Here is a 16,331-nt window from a genome sequence, read left to right on the forward strand (position 1 = left end):
GCTTTCAGTCTTGTTTCGGCCCAACTGAAAGTTTCGTCAGTTTGGCTTTCAGTTTTACGATTACGTCGCGCGGATTCCGGTAATGTGAAGTCCAGGCTTTAGTGCCTACATGGCAGAAAGAGTTGGAAAAAAATAATAATAATAAGTAACTTTAAGAATTTAATTTCTTTTCAGTTTTATTTGTAATTTAATAAAATTTATATTTTCAAGACTAGAGGGCGTTTCGAGAGTTACAGGAATTTGGAAAATGGCCGACCGTCGATTTCGGAAATCGAGTTTCGTTTAACGAAAATAAATAATAATAATAAAAATACACTTATTTTTCTACTTTTACCAAATGAACGAAATAGGAGTCACTCGCGATTCATTTCGCTTATATTTTTGACGTAAATCTTGTAATTTCGAGGGGCCCATTAGGCGAGTACGTCCTATAACGAGTTATAAAAAAAAAAAAAAAAAAAAAAAAAAAAAGTATGGAAGGTAGCAACGGTTCCGGAGGAAGGACTGTGGCGGGGACGGACGAGGAGTTACTGTTTGAGAAATTAAGGAGTCAGTCGTTAACCACGCTGTACAACACGTTGGTGTACGTAAGAACCAAGTACTTGAAACGGGCCGACGGTGCCAAGAGCCTGTGCAAGAAAGGAGGCATTAAATTGATCGTTCAATTAATGGAAAAACCCAAATTATCGGACGTCGCTCTGAGCATTCTCGCCAATTGCTGTTTGGAAGCAGAAGTTAGGAAAGAGGTGAGCCGACAAATTATAATCTAAGCTTGTGTTGATGCTCTACTACTAAGTTATTGCAGTAGAAACTACTCGCAGGAGTCGGTAATTTGTATATACGTACAGTACGTATGGTAAGAGTCAAGCTATGAATGAGGGGTTTTTCGACTTCTCCCCGAAATGTAGATCCGTCCTTGTAGGAGCAGAAGGGTCAAAGGAACCATACCTTTACAGTAAGAGTGATGTTTCATGAGATATTCACCTCCAAAGATCAGTTTTTAACACGTATTAGTATACTGCCTATTCTCCGTGCCCCAAGTCTTCGAGGCTTGCTATTGCTCGCCTTGACCGATGCTCCCGTAGTTGGTCAATTTGGTTTGAACAATAGAAAGCACCTTGGCACCTGCCTGCACACACCCCCTAAAACTATATAACATCTAGTGGGCTACTCGAAGCTGACGTAGTTGCATGGACTAAGAAGGGTTAATGTTACTTTTGGTAGCCAAGATGGCAGCTCGTCTCTAATTCCAGCAAGGAAACAGTGGGACTCATGTTCTAACCTAACCTAACCTATTCTAATAAATGATCATAATTATTAGCAACCAAATTATTAGAATAGGTTAGGTTAGGTTAGAACGTGCATCCCACTGTTTCCTTGATGGAATTAGAGATGAGCTGCCATCTTGGCTACCTAAGGTAACATTAACCGGTTGCTTGTAGAAGTATGGTTCCGTTCACTACTTTGCAACTATAGGTATGCTCTACTGCTCAAATGTCTCATTTGGAGCTTGAATTGAGCCCGTCGAGGAAAGTCGCTGGTATTTATATTATTGTATTTTTCACTATGTACTTTTAATTTAATGACAAATTATTACGTTCGGTTTATTGGCAGCAGCATTACTCTGTGCGTAGACGAGTGCGTCAAATAATCGTACGTTTGATATAAGATTTGTTTATATAATTAACAAAAAATACCAAGAATGCAATAGATGTCTTTGGATAGACAAATGGTGTGATTTTTTTTGAAAGTTGCGAGATTGGTATTTAAAAGTGAAATGCATCTCGAGAGGTTTGCAGTGTGTTTTGCTCGCTCAAGGAATGTTTTTTTATTTTTAAAATATTTTTGAGAGATGCCTCTCATCTTTAGCAAATAGGCTTGCTAAATTCTTTTGGAAAAACTTAACCTCAAAATTCTGATTTTTGAACATTTACAGATTCTAACATTTTAAATATTCAAATAATTCTGTAAACTGTCTTATCTGATAACTCTTAAATCTTAGATACTTATCAATATATTACTACTAAAAACACCATCACACATTAGATCAACATACACCTTCCTAACTCTCACTTTAAATTAAATTGCTCTTCTTCCTCCATCAGCTGCAGATGCTCACATTTTATCTATCTTTCCTGATTCCTTTCTTACTTTGTTAGGCATAATTACTGCTTTCCATATATTCAACAAAGAGTCCACATCATTCTTATTTGCAATCTTATATCTGAAATTTAGGAATTAATAAATATCTTTTATTGTTCTGATAATGTGATAAATATTCTCTTTGCAAATTAACCTTACTTTATCCGGCATCACATTCACCAACCTCTTATGTCCTTCTTTTGCCAAACCAGTTTTTAATGCTCCTTTACAAACATCATTTCTGTTTTTTTTTTTTATCTGAATCACTAAATTTCTCATAGTAGAACCTACATAAAAATCTTTTCACATTTCTTCTCCTTCCATTTTTATTATATATACATCTGATTATTCTATATCATCAAACTGATCTTTTTTATTTTTTATTGTATTGAACACAGTAGTATTATTTTTTAAAATAAATCTTCCATGAAACTCTTTCACACACACTTCCTTAACATCTTAAACACACCCCCGTCTTTAACCATTACATTCAACATTTTTTCTTTATGCTTCCCCCTTCTTATACTCCTTCAATTCTACTTTTAATGTTCTCAACCAATTTACTTAGAATTGCTACATTCCTAAACTGCTTTGTTAACCTATCAATCTGCATTTTAAATTTTGTTTGTTCACTAAAATATCTGTAAGTCTTTTTAAACAAATTTCTCAGTCACTAATTTTTGTTTGATACATTGAAAAGAAGGCATTGTGAGAAGGGATTATAGAAGTGTTAGAGTGAAAGAGTGAAAGTTGTTAGATATGGATCCCACTATTAAGGGGGTTCTATGTTGAATAATCAGAAGAGATATCCTTGTTTAATGGAGATTAATATTCCTATAAAGCTGTCTCCTTTTGATCATAAAGAATTTAATAATTGTCTTCAAATTGATCTTGCGTATGTTTCCAGTACTGCACTCGGGTGTACTATAGATTGCTCCCTATGGAATTTCAGGGCTTTGAGTATATATTTGAACTTGGGACTGAGACGGGTTCAACAATACCCTGCTTTTGGACCGGAGACAAAGATAAGAAAGTTATCATATTTACGATTGCTTGCCTTTCACAATGCATTCTATGCCATTTTAGAGTTTTTCACTAGGTGACGTTCGACTGTTCGTGCTCCCAGAGGGGAGCCACTGGCAGGCCACTGAGTGTTTAACGTCACTAGTTATTTATTCACGGTAGTTCTTGAACAAAAGAAAACTGAACTACAAGAAATCATAAATATGATAACTTTCTTATTTTTTGTCTGTGGTCCAAAAGTAGGGCATCGTTGAACTTGTCTCTGTCCCCCAAGTTCAACTATATACTCAAAGCCCTGAAATTCCATAGGGAGCAATCTATAGTATCTCCCTGCACTCTGCAAGATCAATTTGAATTCACTTATATAATTGGAACTATTGGTTTCAGCTTTATTAATAATTTTATATGTTTTAATAATTGACAAAAAATAATTACAGTAGAGACTCGTTAATCGGAACCCCGGTAGTCGGAACGATTTTCAGTCGGACTGTGTCGTGCCGAATCGAACGTTTTTGATACTAGATTTACTTCTAAAGTATAATTTTCATGTTTTTATATTCTTCAATATATTTATTTTGATTGTACAAAATGAAGAAATAATTTTTAACGATACGATAGCCTCGATTATTATTATAAAAATTTTCATTAGGCTTAAAATCCACGAAAATTCAACACGAGGCGACACGCAATGGAGAAAAATTTGAACATCGGACAGGTTAATATATTTTTTCGTACATAATCGGTAATCGGAACAAATCACTAATCTGAACAACCCCAGTCCCCAATTGATTCCGATTAACGACTCTCTACTGTATAATAATTAATAAACACTGAATTTAATATTTGTGGTTTTTAATATAAGTGTTATTAAATAATACTTGTTTTATTTAAACAATTCATTTTGACTGAATTGCTTTAAAAATTAAATATATTTCAAAACATTATTTTTATAGGTATTGAAATGCAATGGAATTACATCATTAAGTAAGTAATACATAATTATGTAAGCTTCAAATTGATTTTAATTTTAGAGTAAAATGAAATATTTACATAATATGAAAGTTAAGTATTACACAGTTATAATTAAAATATTATGGCAGTTTTATTAAATAAACATATATTAATAATATTTGAATACAACTGATAATTTTATGTTTCTTTTAGTGTTTTAATTACAAAATACAATTTATAAATTTTGTAGTTAATATAAAATGAAAATTTTAGTTTGTATTTCTTGTATTTAGCTCCTGAAATGGCACAGAACATTGAACAGCTGTCTAATCTTGCTGTTGAAAAAAATCTAATAAATTATTATTTATGTAGCTTAAAATATTTTTTATATTTTTAATAGATGCACTTTAAAACAATAGTAGATTATAATTTTGAGAAATAAGTAGTACAAATTTAAAATTTCTATCTATTAAACTGGAAAAGTAAGAATTGTAAAAATAGTAGATTTAATAACCTAAATATTTTAATTAAATATAAACTTTACCAGTGGTAGAGTAATAGTGTCAGATTAATTATTATTTAAATATAAATATCAATATGAAAAATTCATACTTGTTGGAATAAACTTTTGACTAAACTCGTCCAAAATTAACATTTAAACCATTCCATTCAAATGTTAAATTTGAAAAAAATCAAGTGATGTGGAATATGTAGAGTCAAAAATACACAATTTTTAATTTGGGTTTTATTACACAACAGAAATTCTTACTTCAAACTACCTTCAAAGTTTGTTTCTTGTGAATCTATATACTTTTGTCATAATCTATACCAGCACTTTTTAATCTTTTCACACCTGTGGATTAACAAAAATAGGAACGATATTTCATGGACCAGCAGAAGGCTAAAGATAAATTTTCTTCCACTTAAACTGCTTAGATGTGGGTGATGCGTGCGACTGTTGTAACTTTATTTAAACAATTACAACAACGAAAAGTAAATAAAAACTGTTTGTAGGCCTATTATTGTAATTACAAGTTTAAAATTTTAATATCTTGTTTTTACAAAATTTCCTTCCAGTCTACAAAATTTTTTATGGACTGGCATCGGTCTGCAGACCCAAGGTTGAAGAACATTGATCTACACTTGTCAAAGTAGTTCTGGAAGCAATTTTTTTAATATTGTCTTTAACTGTTTTTGTCACTGTGGCTTCCACTCTGCTGCTTATTGGAATTTGTATCCTTTCAATTTCTACTGTTTTAAGGAATACACAGCAGTCTATAAGACAAAATCAAGCAAGTAAGGTGATTGGAAAAGTATTGTTATGTCCTATTGGTCAGATATTTACCAAGCAGGAATGACCAACAGAAGTTGAGATGGAAGCCATAGTAACTAGAATTCTTAGACATAACAAGAAACATTACAGGACTGTTTTGACAAATATTTAGACATTGGCAGAAGATGAAAATAAATACTTGTGTTATTAATGTAATAAAATTTATATTCAAAGTTTATTTTTGTCACAAAGTTCTCTGTTGATTAGTGACTCCATATTTATATCAAGTGTCTTACAGATGACTTTAGATGTTTATAAAATAGCTATCTGTTTCTGTGGTAAAAAACAACCTTTTAATAACTCACATTGTATTACAAACAAATCAAAAGATGAAAACAACAAAAAATTAATATAATTCACTGATCATTTTGCATTTTAACACACACATCCCAATATTCAGTGGTAACATGATAAACTTGTTTTCAGATGCTGGGTGTAATCTTAGCCACTGCAGCTGTGATCCACTCCTTTCTTGATTAATGCTGTTAATCCTAACTTTCTACACCTGATTTGATAATAGCAATTATTTCTGTAATTAGTTAGGTCAGAACATATACTATACTTAATTCTTTTTACCTCTTTGTCTTTACTTTTTACATTTCTGGTATAATAAGTCCTATTAATAAACAAGGTCCAAGTAGATCATATTTACACAGAAATTTACCATACTTGTGTCTTGGTATATAATTACACTCCTTGTAAAATAATAGGGAAAATATGATTTCACAGACTTATGAAATAAGTATACCCACAGGTTTTTGCAATTACAAATATAATTTATCTCAGAATAATAGAATTAAAATAGTCAGTGTTGTATGAAGACTTTCTCATATTCAAGATAACATCAATTACTTCATTTTCATTAATATCAGTAAACAAAAATGAATTTTTGAGGTATAATATTTACTTTTATAATCACCATGTGAAATACTTTCCTTAAAATAAGGTGGATAAAATCCCTCATTTAATGCATAACAATCAGTGCTGCCGTTTCTAGGGTAATTTCAACCTCTCAGGGTAATGTTTAAGGTAGTCTGATATTTAGGGTAAATCTATAGTAAAACTGCTCTGTGATCTGACGCTATTACCCATTGCACCACAAGTTTTGCCGTAAAAAATTTTAGCAGGGCTGTGGAGTCATGTAAAAATTTACTGATTCTGACTCCAACCAGCAGTGGACTTGTTACTATAATAGGCCTGGGAATTCTGCTGTCATCACATGACCTCAGAAAAAAGCTTCAATAAATAGAATTCTAATAAAGATAGAATGTAGAAACTTTTTTATTCCAAAGCTAAAGACCCTTCTAAGTAATGACATTGTCAATATATAAATAACTTATGTATTCGATAATTTTCACTTTTCTGGCTGTTATATATATAACAAAGGGAAGTATTCATTCATTTGTAATCTAAATTTTGAAAATTTAAAGTTTCTTAGCATTGGATTGTTAAATTAATTAACTTCATAAATTACTGTATTAATGCCTGATATCAGTAATATTGAACGTTGCACTGCCCTTCTATCGAGACTACAGGATTTCTATGCATGCATTTTCTGAGGAAAACACTATTGGTCACTGACGTGATCGTTTTAAGCGGGTAAAAATTGCTTTGTGGAATCGATACTTTGTAACATCTCATGAGGGAACATCTTATGCAGGAATTTTTAACAAGTGTCATATATGCAGGACTGAAGAGAGGTGGGATATGGGATAATATTTCTTGGTTCCGGGATTCACAGGAACCTGAACTTCATTCCACAATTTTTTTCAATCATTCCCGAGGCCCATGTAAATTTTTTCCTTGGGTCGGTGACATCTTTTGATGCCACTGCTTACGGGCAAAATGATGATACTGCAGAATTTGAACAACTTAGGGGAAAAACATGTCATGTGAGAACATCTTAACCGTGCACTACTGTACTATTATAAAATGATGAAAAGCTTAATTGATGAGTTTTATTAAAAAATTGTGAATGCTAATAATGAGTAAAATAGTCATTAAATCCAATCACACTGGAGATATGACACATGATCCTTCTATGTCTCCACCCTGTTGACTTTTAATTAACCAAAATTAATAGCATTAATGCCACTTTATACACAAGCTTCTGTGTCAAATTTCATTTCTTTAACTTTACCCATTCTGTGATATTGTTTAGTATCACAGAACGGAGAATATTAATAAGAAATTAAACAAATTAGATGCAACACAAACACACACAAATTTTCTCTTTTATTTGACATTTTTTGGGTTCAGGAGATCTCCAAACTTGTAGATATGCAAAAAAACTCAGAGAGTCAAATTTGACATGATTCCAATATTTTTCCATTTATATACAAAACAAGTTGGAAAAGTAAAAAGGAGACGGAGTTGGTGGATTTTTTATGACTGACTAAAACACCAAAATTCCACAACTCCGACTCCACAGCCCTAAGTTTTAGCTTAAAATTGTTCTGTATTCCTCTATAACTGGAAGATTTTAGGATAGAACAACAGAAGCTAAAGAAATAAAGCCAATTGATGCTAGGTACATGCAGTGGTGATATTTGAAATATTTAACAAGGGGTTCGCTAGCAGAAAATTTTTCCCTGACAATCACCGACAAATGAAATGGAAGTTTTGGCTAGAAATACAATACCTTTTCTTGCAACCATATATCTAACAATCAGTGGTGTATTTAGAACGTAATGAGCCATGGGAGAAGGCCAGGTAACAATAGTATTTTAGAGCTGTTGACCTTTTTTTTTTTTTTTTGTCAGGCAGAGAAATTTTTTACCGCATTATGGCGCTTCTAGAAATAGGCACATGTCATCATCTCTCAAGATACATTATACTTTTTCTTTCCCTGTCCATAGCCCGACACGTGTTCCACAGCCATCTTGAATTGTCTCGCGCACATGGCATTCTGAGATCTCTCTTATGACTGGATCTACTTTCAAGAACACTCTTGAATCAATCGCGATTAAACCTCGTTTCAGTCGAGATTGAAACGGTCGAGAGAGATCGCACCAAGACATACACCCTGACCTTGCTCACAATCTAGATTGAAATGCTCGGTGCAAACGGGGTATAAGGCCCTAGTTTAGTAGTATTACAGAGTATAATACGCATATTTTAATATATTTGAAAAAAAAAACCCACTGAGAAATGTTCCGTGTGTTTAACAAGGTTCAGGAAACTGAAAATTTTAACAACGGGTTCGCCCGAACCCGTTCGGAAAACTTTAACAACGGGTTCGGGCGAACCCGCTCAGAAAACTGAAAATTTTAACAACGGGTTCGGCCGAACCTGTGTGAACCCGCCGAATATCACCACTGGGTACATGGGTGTACACTGTCTATTAAACCCAACTAGGATTTCATTTTTCTCAACCTTCGTGCCATTGGGCCATTGGCACTCTACATATCAGATGTAAATTAATAATACCCAAGACATAAAAATCCTAAGACATTTTAGTTATTAAGATTTTTAAAAACAATGAATTAAGAATTGTTCTGATTATTATTTCATGATATTAGTACAGGGATCTGCGTCATAGAATTGTTTGTCTTATTTTTTTTTTTATCAGAACATGAGCTCGATAACGGTCGAGCTCGGGGAGTTTTCTCAATTTAGGGTAATCTAGGGTAGAACGAAGGCGCTGTCAGGGTAGTTTCACCAAATGCAGGCAGCAACACTGATGATAATTATACGGGAGTTCTTCATAGTTCGACAACTAGCTTTCGATGAAACTTGTGGACTTAGCTGACCCGACATTAGTAAATTTATTAATTTCATTACATTTACATTTTACATTTTTAATATCAAATTTTTTTATTTTACTTACTCAGTCACATGCAACCTTGAATAGCAGTAAAAACATTAATTTTTGAACTTGAAAAATTAATGTTTTTGATCAGTTTTAACGTTCTTTATGAGGTTGATGTTCCAAAAATTGAACATTTACAAATAATAACAGACATAGCTGGGACATGTTCAAAAAAATGATGAAAAAATAGTAACAAAATGCATTTCTCTTTACATTGTATAGACTTCAAAAAAGGATTTCCAAGCTCTTGATATTGTGTTCAGGTCCTTGTAGTTGACAGAATTTCCCTTATGCATTGATTTATAGATTTTGAGGGCCTCAATGTAACTAAGGAGGTGCTTGTTTCTGATATGCTTGCTGACCTTTGTTTCATTCCATTGAATCTTGACCAAATTGTCTAGCTAGGATTATGGAAGGAGTGACTTAACATGATATTTATATTCCTTTTATCGTGAAGTTAAGAATCATCTATGTATCATGATGGCTCCTATGTATACTAAGTCACCTGCTACCCTGTCATCCATGATAGATACTGTGTAGATATCTGAAACTCTCAATGGGTCTGGATCTACTGGGTCTTTGTTATTCTGAAGAAGTTTGTAAACTGTAGGATTCCTCGTATACAATATTTTCCTGTTTAAGGGCAGCACATTACCAAGGGACTTGATCACTTTATAGTTCACTTTGATAATGTTACATCTGTCCACAGCTGTGGTGTTCCAGTTGTCATCAATGAGTGCTTATATGATCTTAGGATGATAACCAAGAGCTGGTTTTTTGGTTACTTTGATGTTTTAAGGTTGCTTAGCTCTCCCTATCTGTTGACAGCATCCAAACAGAGGATTTCCTTCTAATCAAGACTTTGAAAGTGCCTAACTTGTAGTGTAGTTGATTCATGGAATAAATAGAGGGTTGTACAAAGGTTTCTGAAAAACTTCAGTCTTTATTCCAGCATCCTTAAGTATGATAAGAATATCCAAAAAGTGATAAAAACGTCCATTAACCTGATTTTTGATTAAGGCCAAATGATCTACTGGATTATATCAGCCTATAATATTGCTACTATATACTCATTAAATACCAACTTTAAATTATACTGGAAGTTAGAATTAATATGAAAATTTGCACCTTTAATCATCTAGCACAAATATTTAACAAAATAAAGACTTTTTCGATCGTTTTTAACAGTCATCCTCAGTTAAAATGCAAATTAACAAAAAGAACACTAAAATCGAATATAAGCAATTAAATACAAAAAATAATAAATGCGCATGCACAACTACAAATAGATCGCGCATGATGACTAATATACATATATTATACAATAAATGAATAAAATTATATAACAAAATACGTGGCTGCATCCTTGTATGTTGTTATTGTTTATCATTATAAAACGATTTCCATGCGGTTGATAAAGAATTCGCGTCCCTATGATTAATACATCCCGTTTTTTCTTGCGCTTTATATATTTCTAGCTTTTCTAGATGTTTGATTGTATGCCTATTGTTTGTCGGCTTGATGATGGAAGCAGAGTCCCATAATACATTAATATCCTGTTGCTTGGCGTATGATGCTAGAACCGTACTGTCTAGATTCTTATTAATCGAGTACTGGTGCTCTTTGATCCTTTGTTTTAAGTGCCGTAAAGTAGCTCCCGCATAAACAATATCCGAATCAATTCGTTGGTCCTTTATTGGTATGGAGTAAACCCCTGTTAGAGTTCCAATCTTCTCTCTTCTTGTCATTCTTTAACAACTTGTAAACTGTTGGATTACGTCGGTAAATGATACGTATATTATTGGCTTTAGCAATTTTGTTTAGCATTTTGTTCAAGAAGGGATAATAATTGATTACCATCTTTTGTTTACTGTTATCCGTGGGAGAGTGATTACTTCAATTCTGGAACGTTGTAATAAGTTTTTCTACTATATTTCTCTGGTAAACTTGTGTTGCTGTCTCGAGTATGTAATCCAATTCTTTGTAGGTATCACATATGTTTGTGCAATGAGTGTAGGCATGCTTGATCCAAGATCGGAACACCGCATACTTAATATGCCTGGGATCTACCGATTGATTCAGGATAATGATAGTATTTAGACCCGGTTTCCAGTAAATGTTTGTCTTGATTTCCCCTTCTTCGCAGGTGATATTAATATCGAGGAAATGAACATCATTATAGCTCTCCTGGTCCAGTTGTAAAGTTAAACCATAAGGGTTATCATTGATATCATTTAGGAATCGCCGAGTGTCGTCTATGTGTCTGGTGTATAGAATAATATCTTTTTGGAATCCAGGAAGAATAGTATTTTCGAGTTGTTGTAACACCAAATTGCATAGTATAGCCAACATTGGACTACTCATTGGCTCCCCTCTGCCCTGCAGGAAAACTCTCCCTTCAAACTGAAAGAAGGATGTATAACATATTAAATCAGACAGCTCCAGGATGTGTTGATGGTATTTGTATGAATTCTTGATGTTTTTAAAAGGAAATCCCTTAATGCACAGAAACATGGTAATTTTATAGAGGGATATAACAATTCATAATCCATAACAGTCACGTACTCATCATCCTTGAGAGCAATGTTTTTAAGCTTCTCTATCAATTGTAGCGAGTTGGTGATAGTGAAGGGGTAACTTTGTTCTTTAGAATGAATAAATTGTACTAATTGCTTTTCAATGCGAAACGTCGGAGAATTACATTTTTCTATAACCAGCCGTATTTGGCAACCTGGTTTATGAGTTTTTCCAAAAGTAAATATTCTTGGCGCCTTTGGAGCAAGAACTGTAGCTTTCTGCATATGCAACAGGCATGCCAATGGGGTTGCTGTGAATATTTTGACCCTTCGCTGTGATGACTCCAAGTAGTTGCAGGGTGCTAGCTGGCAATCAGTGTTCTCGATGTATTCTTGTATTTTCTTGTTATACATATCCCATTTGGTATGTACTATTCCTTTCGATTTATCAGCTTTCATGAGTATCACATTATTACTTTGCAACCATTGGCGCACTTTGCTTATGGTCGACAAGAATTGCCTAGTATTCAAATTAACCCTTCTTTCACAAGCTACACGGAAACGTATAGCTTGTGAAAGAAACTTAAAATTTTATATTTTAAGTTAAGTTAATCTGATTTTTTCATTAAGACTAAATGATTGCTGGTTTATATCAGGTTATAATATGGCTACTATTTAATAAATAAATACTATTTAAATTTATCAAGAAATGGCACCTAACACCTACCTCTAGGCAAAAATAGTTAATATTTAATAATTGATTAGTAGCCATATTATAGCCAGATATAATCTAGTAGATTATTTGACCTTATCAAAAAATGGGCCTCACAGTCATTCTCTAGGTTGAGTTTTAGCCTATAAAGATTGTTATTGACATCAACCAAGAATTCCTTTATGTCAGGTTTTTGTTCCATAAGTACATCATCTGTGTATCTGGCAAAAATGTGGATTTGTGTGCTATATTTCAGCAGGATAGAGTTCTCTGAAGATCTTAAGACCGTCTTACAAATTTTCCCAGATAGGGGGTTACCCATGGGCACTCCTCTCCCTTGCAAGTACATGATTTCATCAAACTGGATGAATGAAAAGTATGTTGCCATGTTTGCCAGTTCTAGAACTTGTCTATGAAGGTAGGAGAGAGGCTAACATGTTCAAAGAGGAATCCCTAAGATGGCAGAAGCAGGGTTCCAGGTGGATAGAGGTATATAACACTTCAAAGCCAAAGCCAATTACATATTCATCATTGCATCATTGCATCATTGCGAGATGCTGTAACTGTAACATCTCGTAAAAATTCACATGTCCTATAATATTGTACCGATGCAGAGGTAGGTGGTTACAAATGAATTTCTGTAGTATTCTTTTGATATATGGTGGATGTATATTTGGTTAAATATTTTTTTAATGTTTTATCATTTAGCAATAAAAATTTATAATTGCATAATTTCAAAAATTTGATCAAAACCAAAGATGAGTAAATCTGCATTTTCAAATTTTAAATTTTATATTTTAAGTTACAAAATTACTAATAAATTTGAAACCATTCTTCATATATAAATACTTTTCCCTATATATTCTTAATTACATAAATACAGTCTGTGATTTATTTTAAAATTGTTCAATTACATTAAATCAAAATTATTATTACATCTTAAATTTTAGACATTATTTCTTATTAAAAGAAAATAATTTTATATATGTATTTTGTTTTATAATTTTAGTAAAATATAAATTAGTTTTGTTGCCATTACAGAAGTTTAATAAGTTAGAGAAACTTTTTATTGCAAAAAAAGATTTCAATTTTCTGTATTTACATTTAATATAAAATATAAATTTTAGTTCGCATTCTTCGATGTCTGGCTTCAGAAACCGTACAGAATCGTGCCTGTAGAGCATTGTCTAATCTCGCTATCGATAGTGATTGTGCGAGATGTATCCATAAATTAAAAGCAATTCCTATCATCATCAAATTTTTACAGTCGACGAAAGATGTAGAATGTCAACTTACGGCCGTTCGGGCATTGAGGTTAGTAGTTTTATGTGATTATATTTAAATTGTTTAAAATTGTGAATTTTGTATTTAAATAGACTTAATCTTTACAATGTATAATTATAAAATTATCATATTTTTTTTATGTTTTCATTTTATTATTTCATTATCAGAAGTGTACAATGAACAGATTTAATATAAATAGTTATGAAAATATTTTTCTACAGATTTCTATTAAAGTAATTCATATTTTTTTAGTAGAGCATATTCAGTTTTTTCCATATATATATGAAAAAACTGAATAGTATATATACATACATACATAGTATATATATATATATATATATATATCTGCTGGATCGTTCAAAAAATTCAAACCAGTAATGGGATATATATATGACATTACTGGTTTGAATTTTTCAAACAATCCAGCAGATTTATAAAATTTTGTAAATTTTAATTAACAAAGAGTAAAAACTTTAATTTTTTGTGATATAACACGAGAAAGAAGCATAGAAAGTAACAGGAAACTACTATGCTTTATTACTAATGTAACAACCTCCCTAGTAAGATGAGCACAAGTAGAATTAGAGAGAAGAACAGCATTGGGGTTGCAGCAATTTCCAACTGTAACTCCTTGCCCAGTAAGAGGAAGAAGGGGGCTCCCTAGATCATCAGCCTGAAAAATCCCCCACCAAGACTCTTGAGAATTGGAACATGAGGACTTTAAGGAAGGCCAGAAAACTGGAAAATCTGAAGAATGAGATGAAAATAAATTAGACATAGTAGAACTGAGTGAAGTGAGATGGGAAGAATCTGGAGAATTAGTGAGTGATGATATCAAGCTTTACTTTTCAGGGGAATGAAAGCAATGAATGGAGTGGGGATAGCATTGAAAAGAGAATTTGCAAACTGGGTAATTAAAGTAAACATCCTGTATGTATGTATATATCATCCTGTATGTATGTATATATCATCCTGTGTGTGTGTGTGTATATGTATATATATATATATATATACTAGCAACAAATAAGTCTCGCATTGCTTGATCGCAAACGAATTGGATGATTTGGTAAATATTGCACGTTTGGAAATTAAGTTATTACTATCAATAGTAATCTTCGACAACCATAGTAATTGTTATATAACAAATACCCCTTATTGCTGAGAATCATTTTACTGCTTCAAACGAACATTTTCAACCTGATCAATTTTATGGAACATTTACAATCATTCTATAATCAAATATGCAATATCAAATTCAAATTTAAAATGGTTCAAACATTTGGTTAAAAAATTGAAATATATAAAAATATTTATAACAGTGTCTGAAATGTTATCAATTTAATACACCTAAGTATTGAATGAAGACTAAATGTAGTTAAAAACAAAAAATCATATCTAAAACAGCACAGTAGAAGCTGTTCTTCAGGTTAAGCCTTAATGCTCTCCCTCTCCCCCATGGGGGAATTTCAAAAAATCCCTTCTTAGTGTGCATTTTCATGATGTACCCTGATTGTGTACCAAATTTCACCACTTTCGGTTCAGTGGTTTGCTCTGGGTGATGATGAATTAATCACTCAGTCAGTCAGGACAAGTAATTTTATATGTTTAGATATATATACACAAGGTGATTATTTCAGAATCATTAAGTTCATCTCACTATTTCAGAGTGGGATGAACTTTGATAAATGTTTTTTCTCCAGAAAATAAAGAGAAAAAGGTATATTAAACATGTCTGGAAATGAGTTTTTGAGAAATCAAATCTCTTATGACAGTGTTAGGTCAAGACAGATTTTATTATGTAATTCTGTTATTAATGTCCTTACATAACTCTTGACTAAAGTGACATACAGGGTTTGGACAAAATAATTTGAACACTCTTCGTTTTGCACAAATTGAACTCTTCCTGAAAAATGTGCAGTCACAGGTACCATCCTTTTTCCTCGTTTGTGTAGCTTATATCATTGTTGATAAACTTCTTTACTTTTGCTGTTGAAAAAGCTATTTTCCTGTTTTTGGGGCATGATTGTGTCAGACCTAACAGACTTCCAAAAGGGAATGATTGTATGTGCATTCCTAGTAAAGGCTTCTCTGACTTGAGTTGCTGAGTTCATGGGTGTATCAAGATCTACTCATCTCAGTATGCAAAGACAGAGAAAAATCTGCTAACAGAAGCAGTTGTGGTTGAAAGTCAAAGCTGAATGTGAGAGACAGAAGAGCACTTTGTTAAACTGTAAGGAGAAAACAAAACTACAGCAATGTAAACCACTGCAGAATTGGCTACAAGGGCAAAGGTACCAGTATCAGTGAAAACAGTCCAATGTGCACTGCATAAAGATAATACCAATGGCATGGCTGCAATAGCCAAATCTTTCTTGACACCAGGAAACATCAAACAGCATGTGCAGTTGTGCAAAGAGTACAAAATATGGACACCAGAGACAAGGAAACGTGATATAGTCCAATGAGTCAGTTTTCACTGTGTTTTCCACTTCTGGTTGTGTTTATCTGGAGATCGTTAGGTGAAGCACTTGACAAAACACTGTCAAGCTTGGTGGAGAT

General features: G+C 32.7%; 1 protein-coding gene across 1 annotated transcript in view; it reads left to right on the plus strand.

The window, feature by feature from the left end:
• The first annotated feature begins 252 nt into the window (after window positions 1-252).
• The window catches only part of Rnb (R and B), a 32,320-nt gene continuing 16,241 nt past the window's right edge, over window positions 253-16,331 (plus strand). The window contains exons 1-3 of the mRNA XM_067279119.1: window positions 253-746; window positions 4,119-4,149; window positions 13,616-13,802. Coding sequence (XP_067135220.1) covers window positions 474-746; window positions 4,119-4,149; window positions 13,616-13,802 — 491 coding nt within the window. The 5' untranslated portion in view covers window positions 253-473. The remainder of the gene's footprint in view (window positions 747-4,118; window positions 4,150-13,615; window positions 13,803-16,331) is intronic.

The sequence above is a fragment of the Centruroides vittatus genome, unplaced genomic scaffold (assembly GCF_030686945.1).
Source record: "Centruroides vittatus isolate TY-2023 unplaced genomic scaffold, ASM3068694v2 contig_854, whole genome shotgun sequence".
Lineage (NCBI taxonomy): Eukaryota > Metazoa > Arthropoda > Arachnida > Scorpiones > Buthidae > Centruroides > Centruroides vittatus.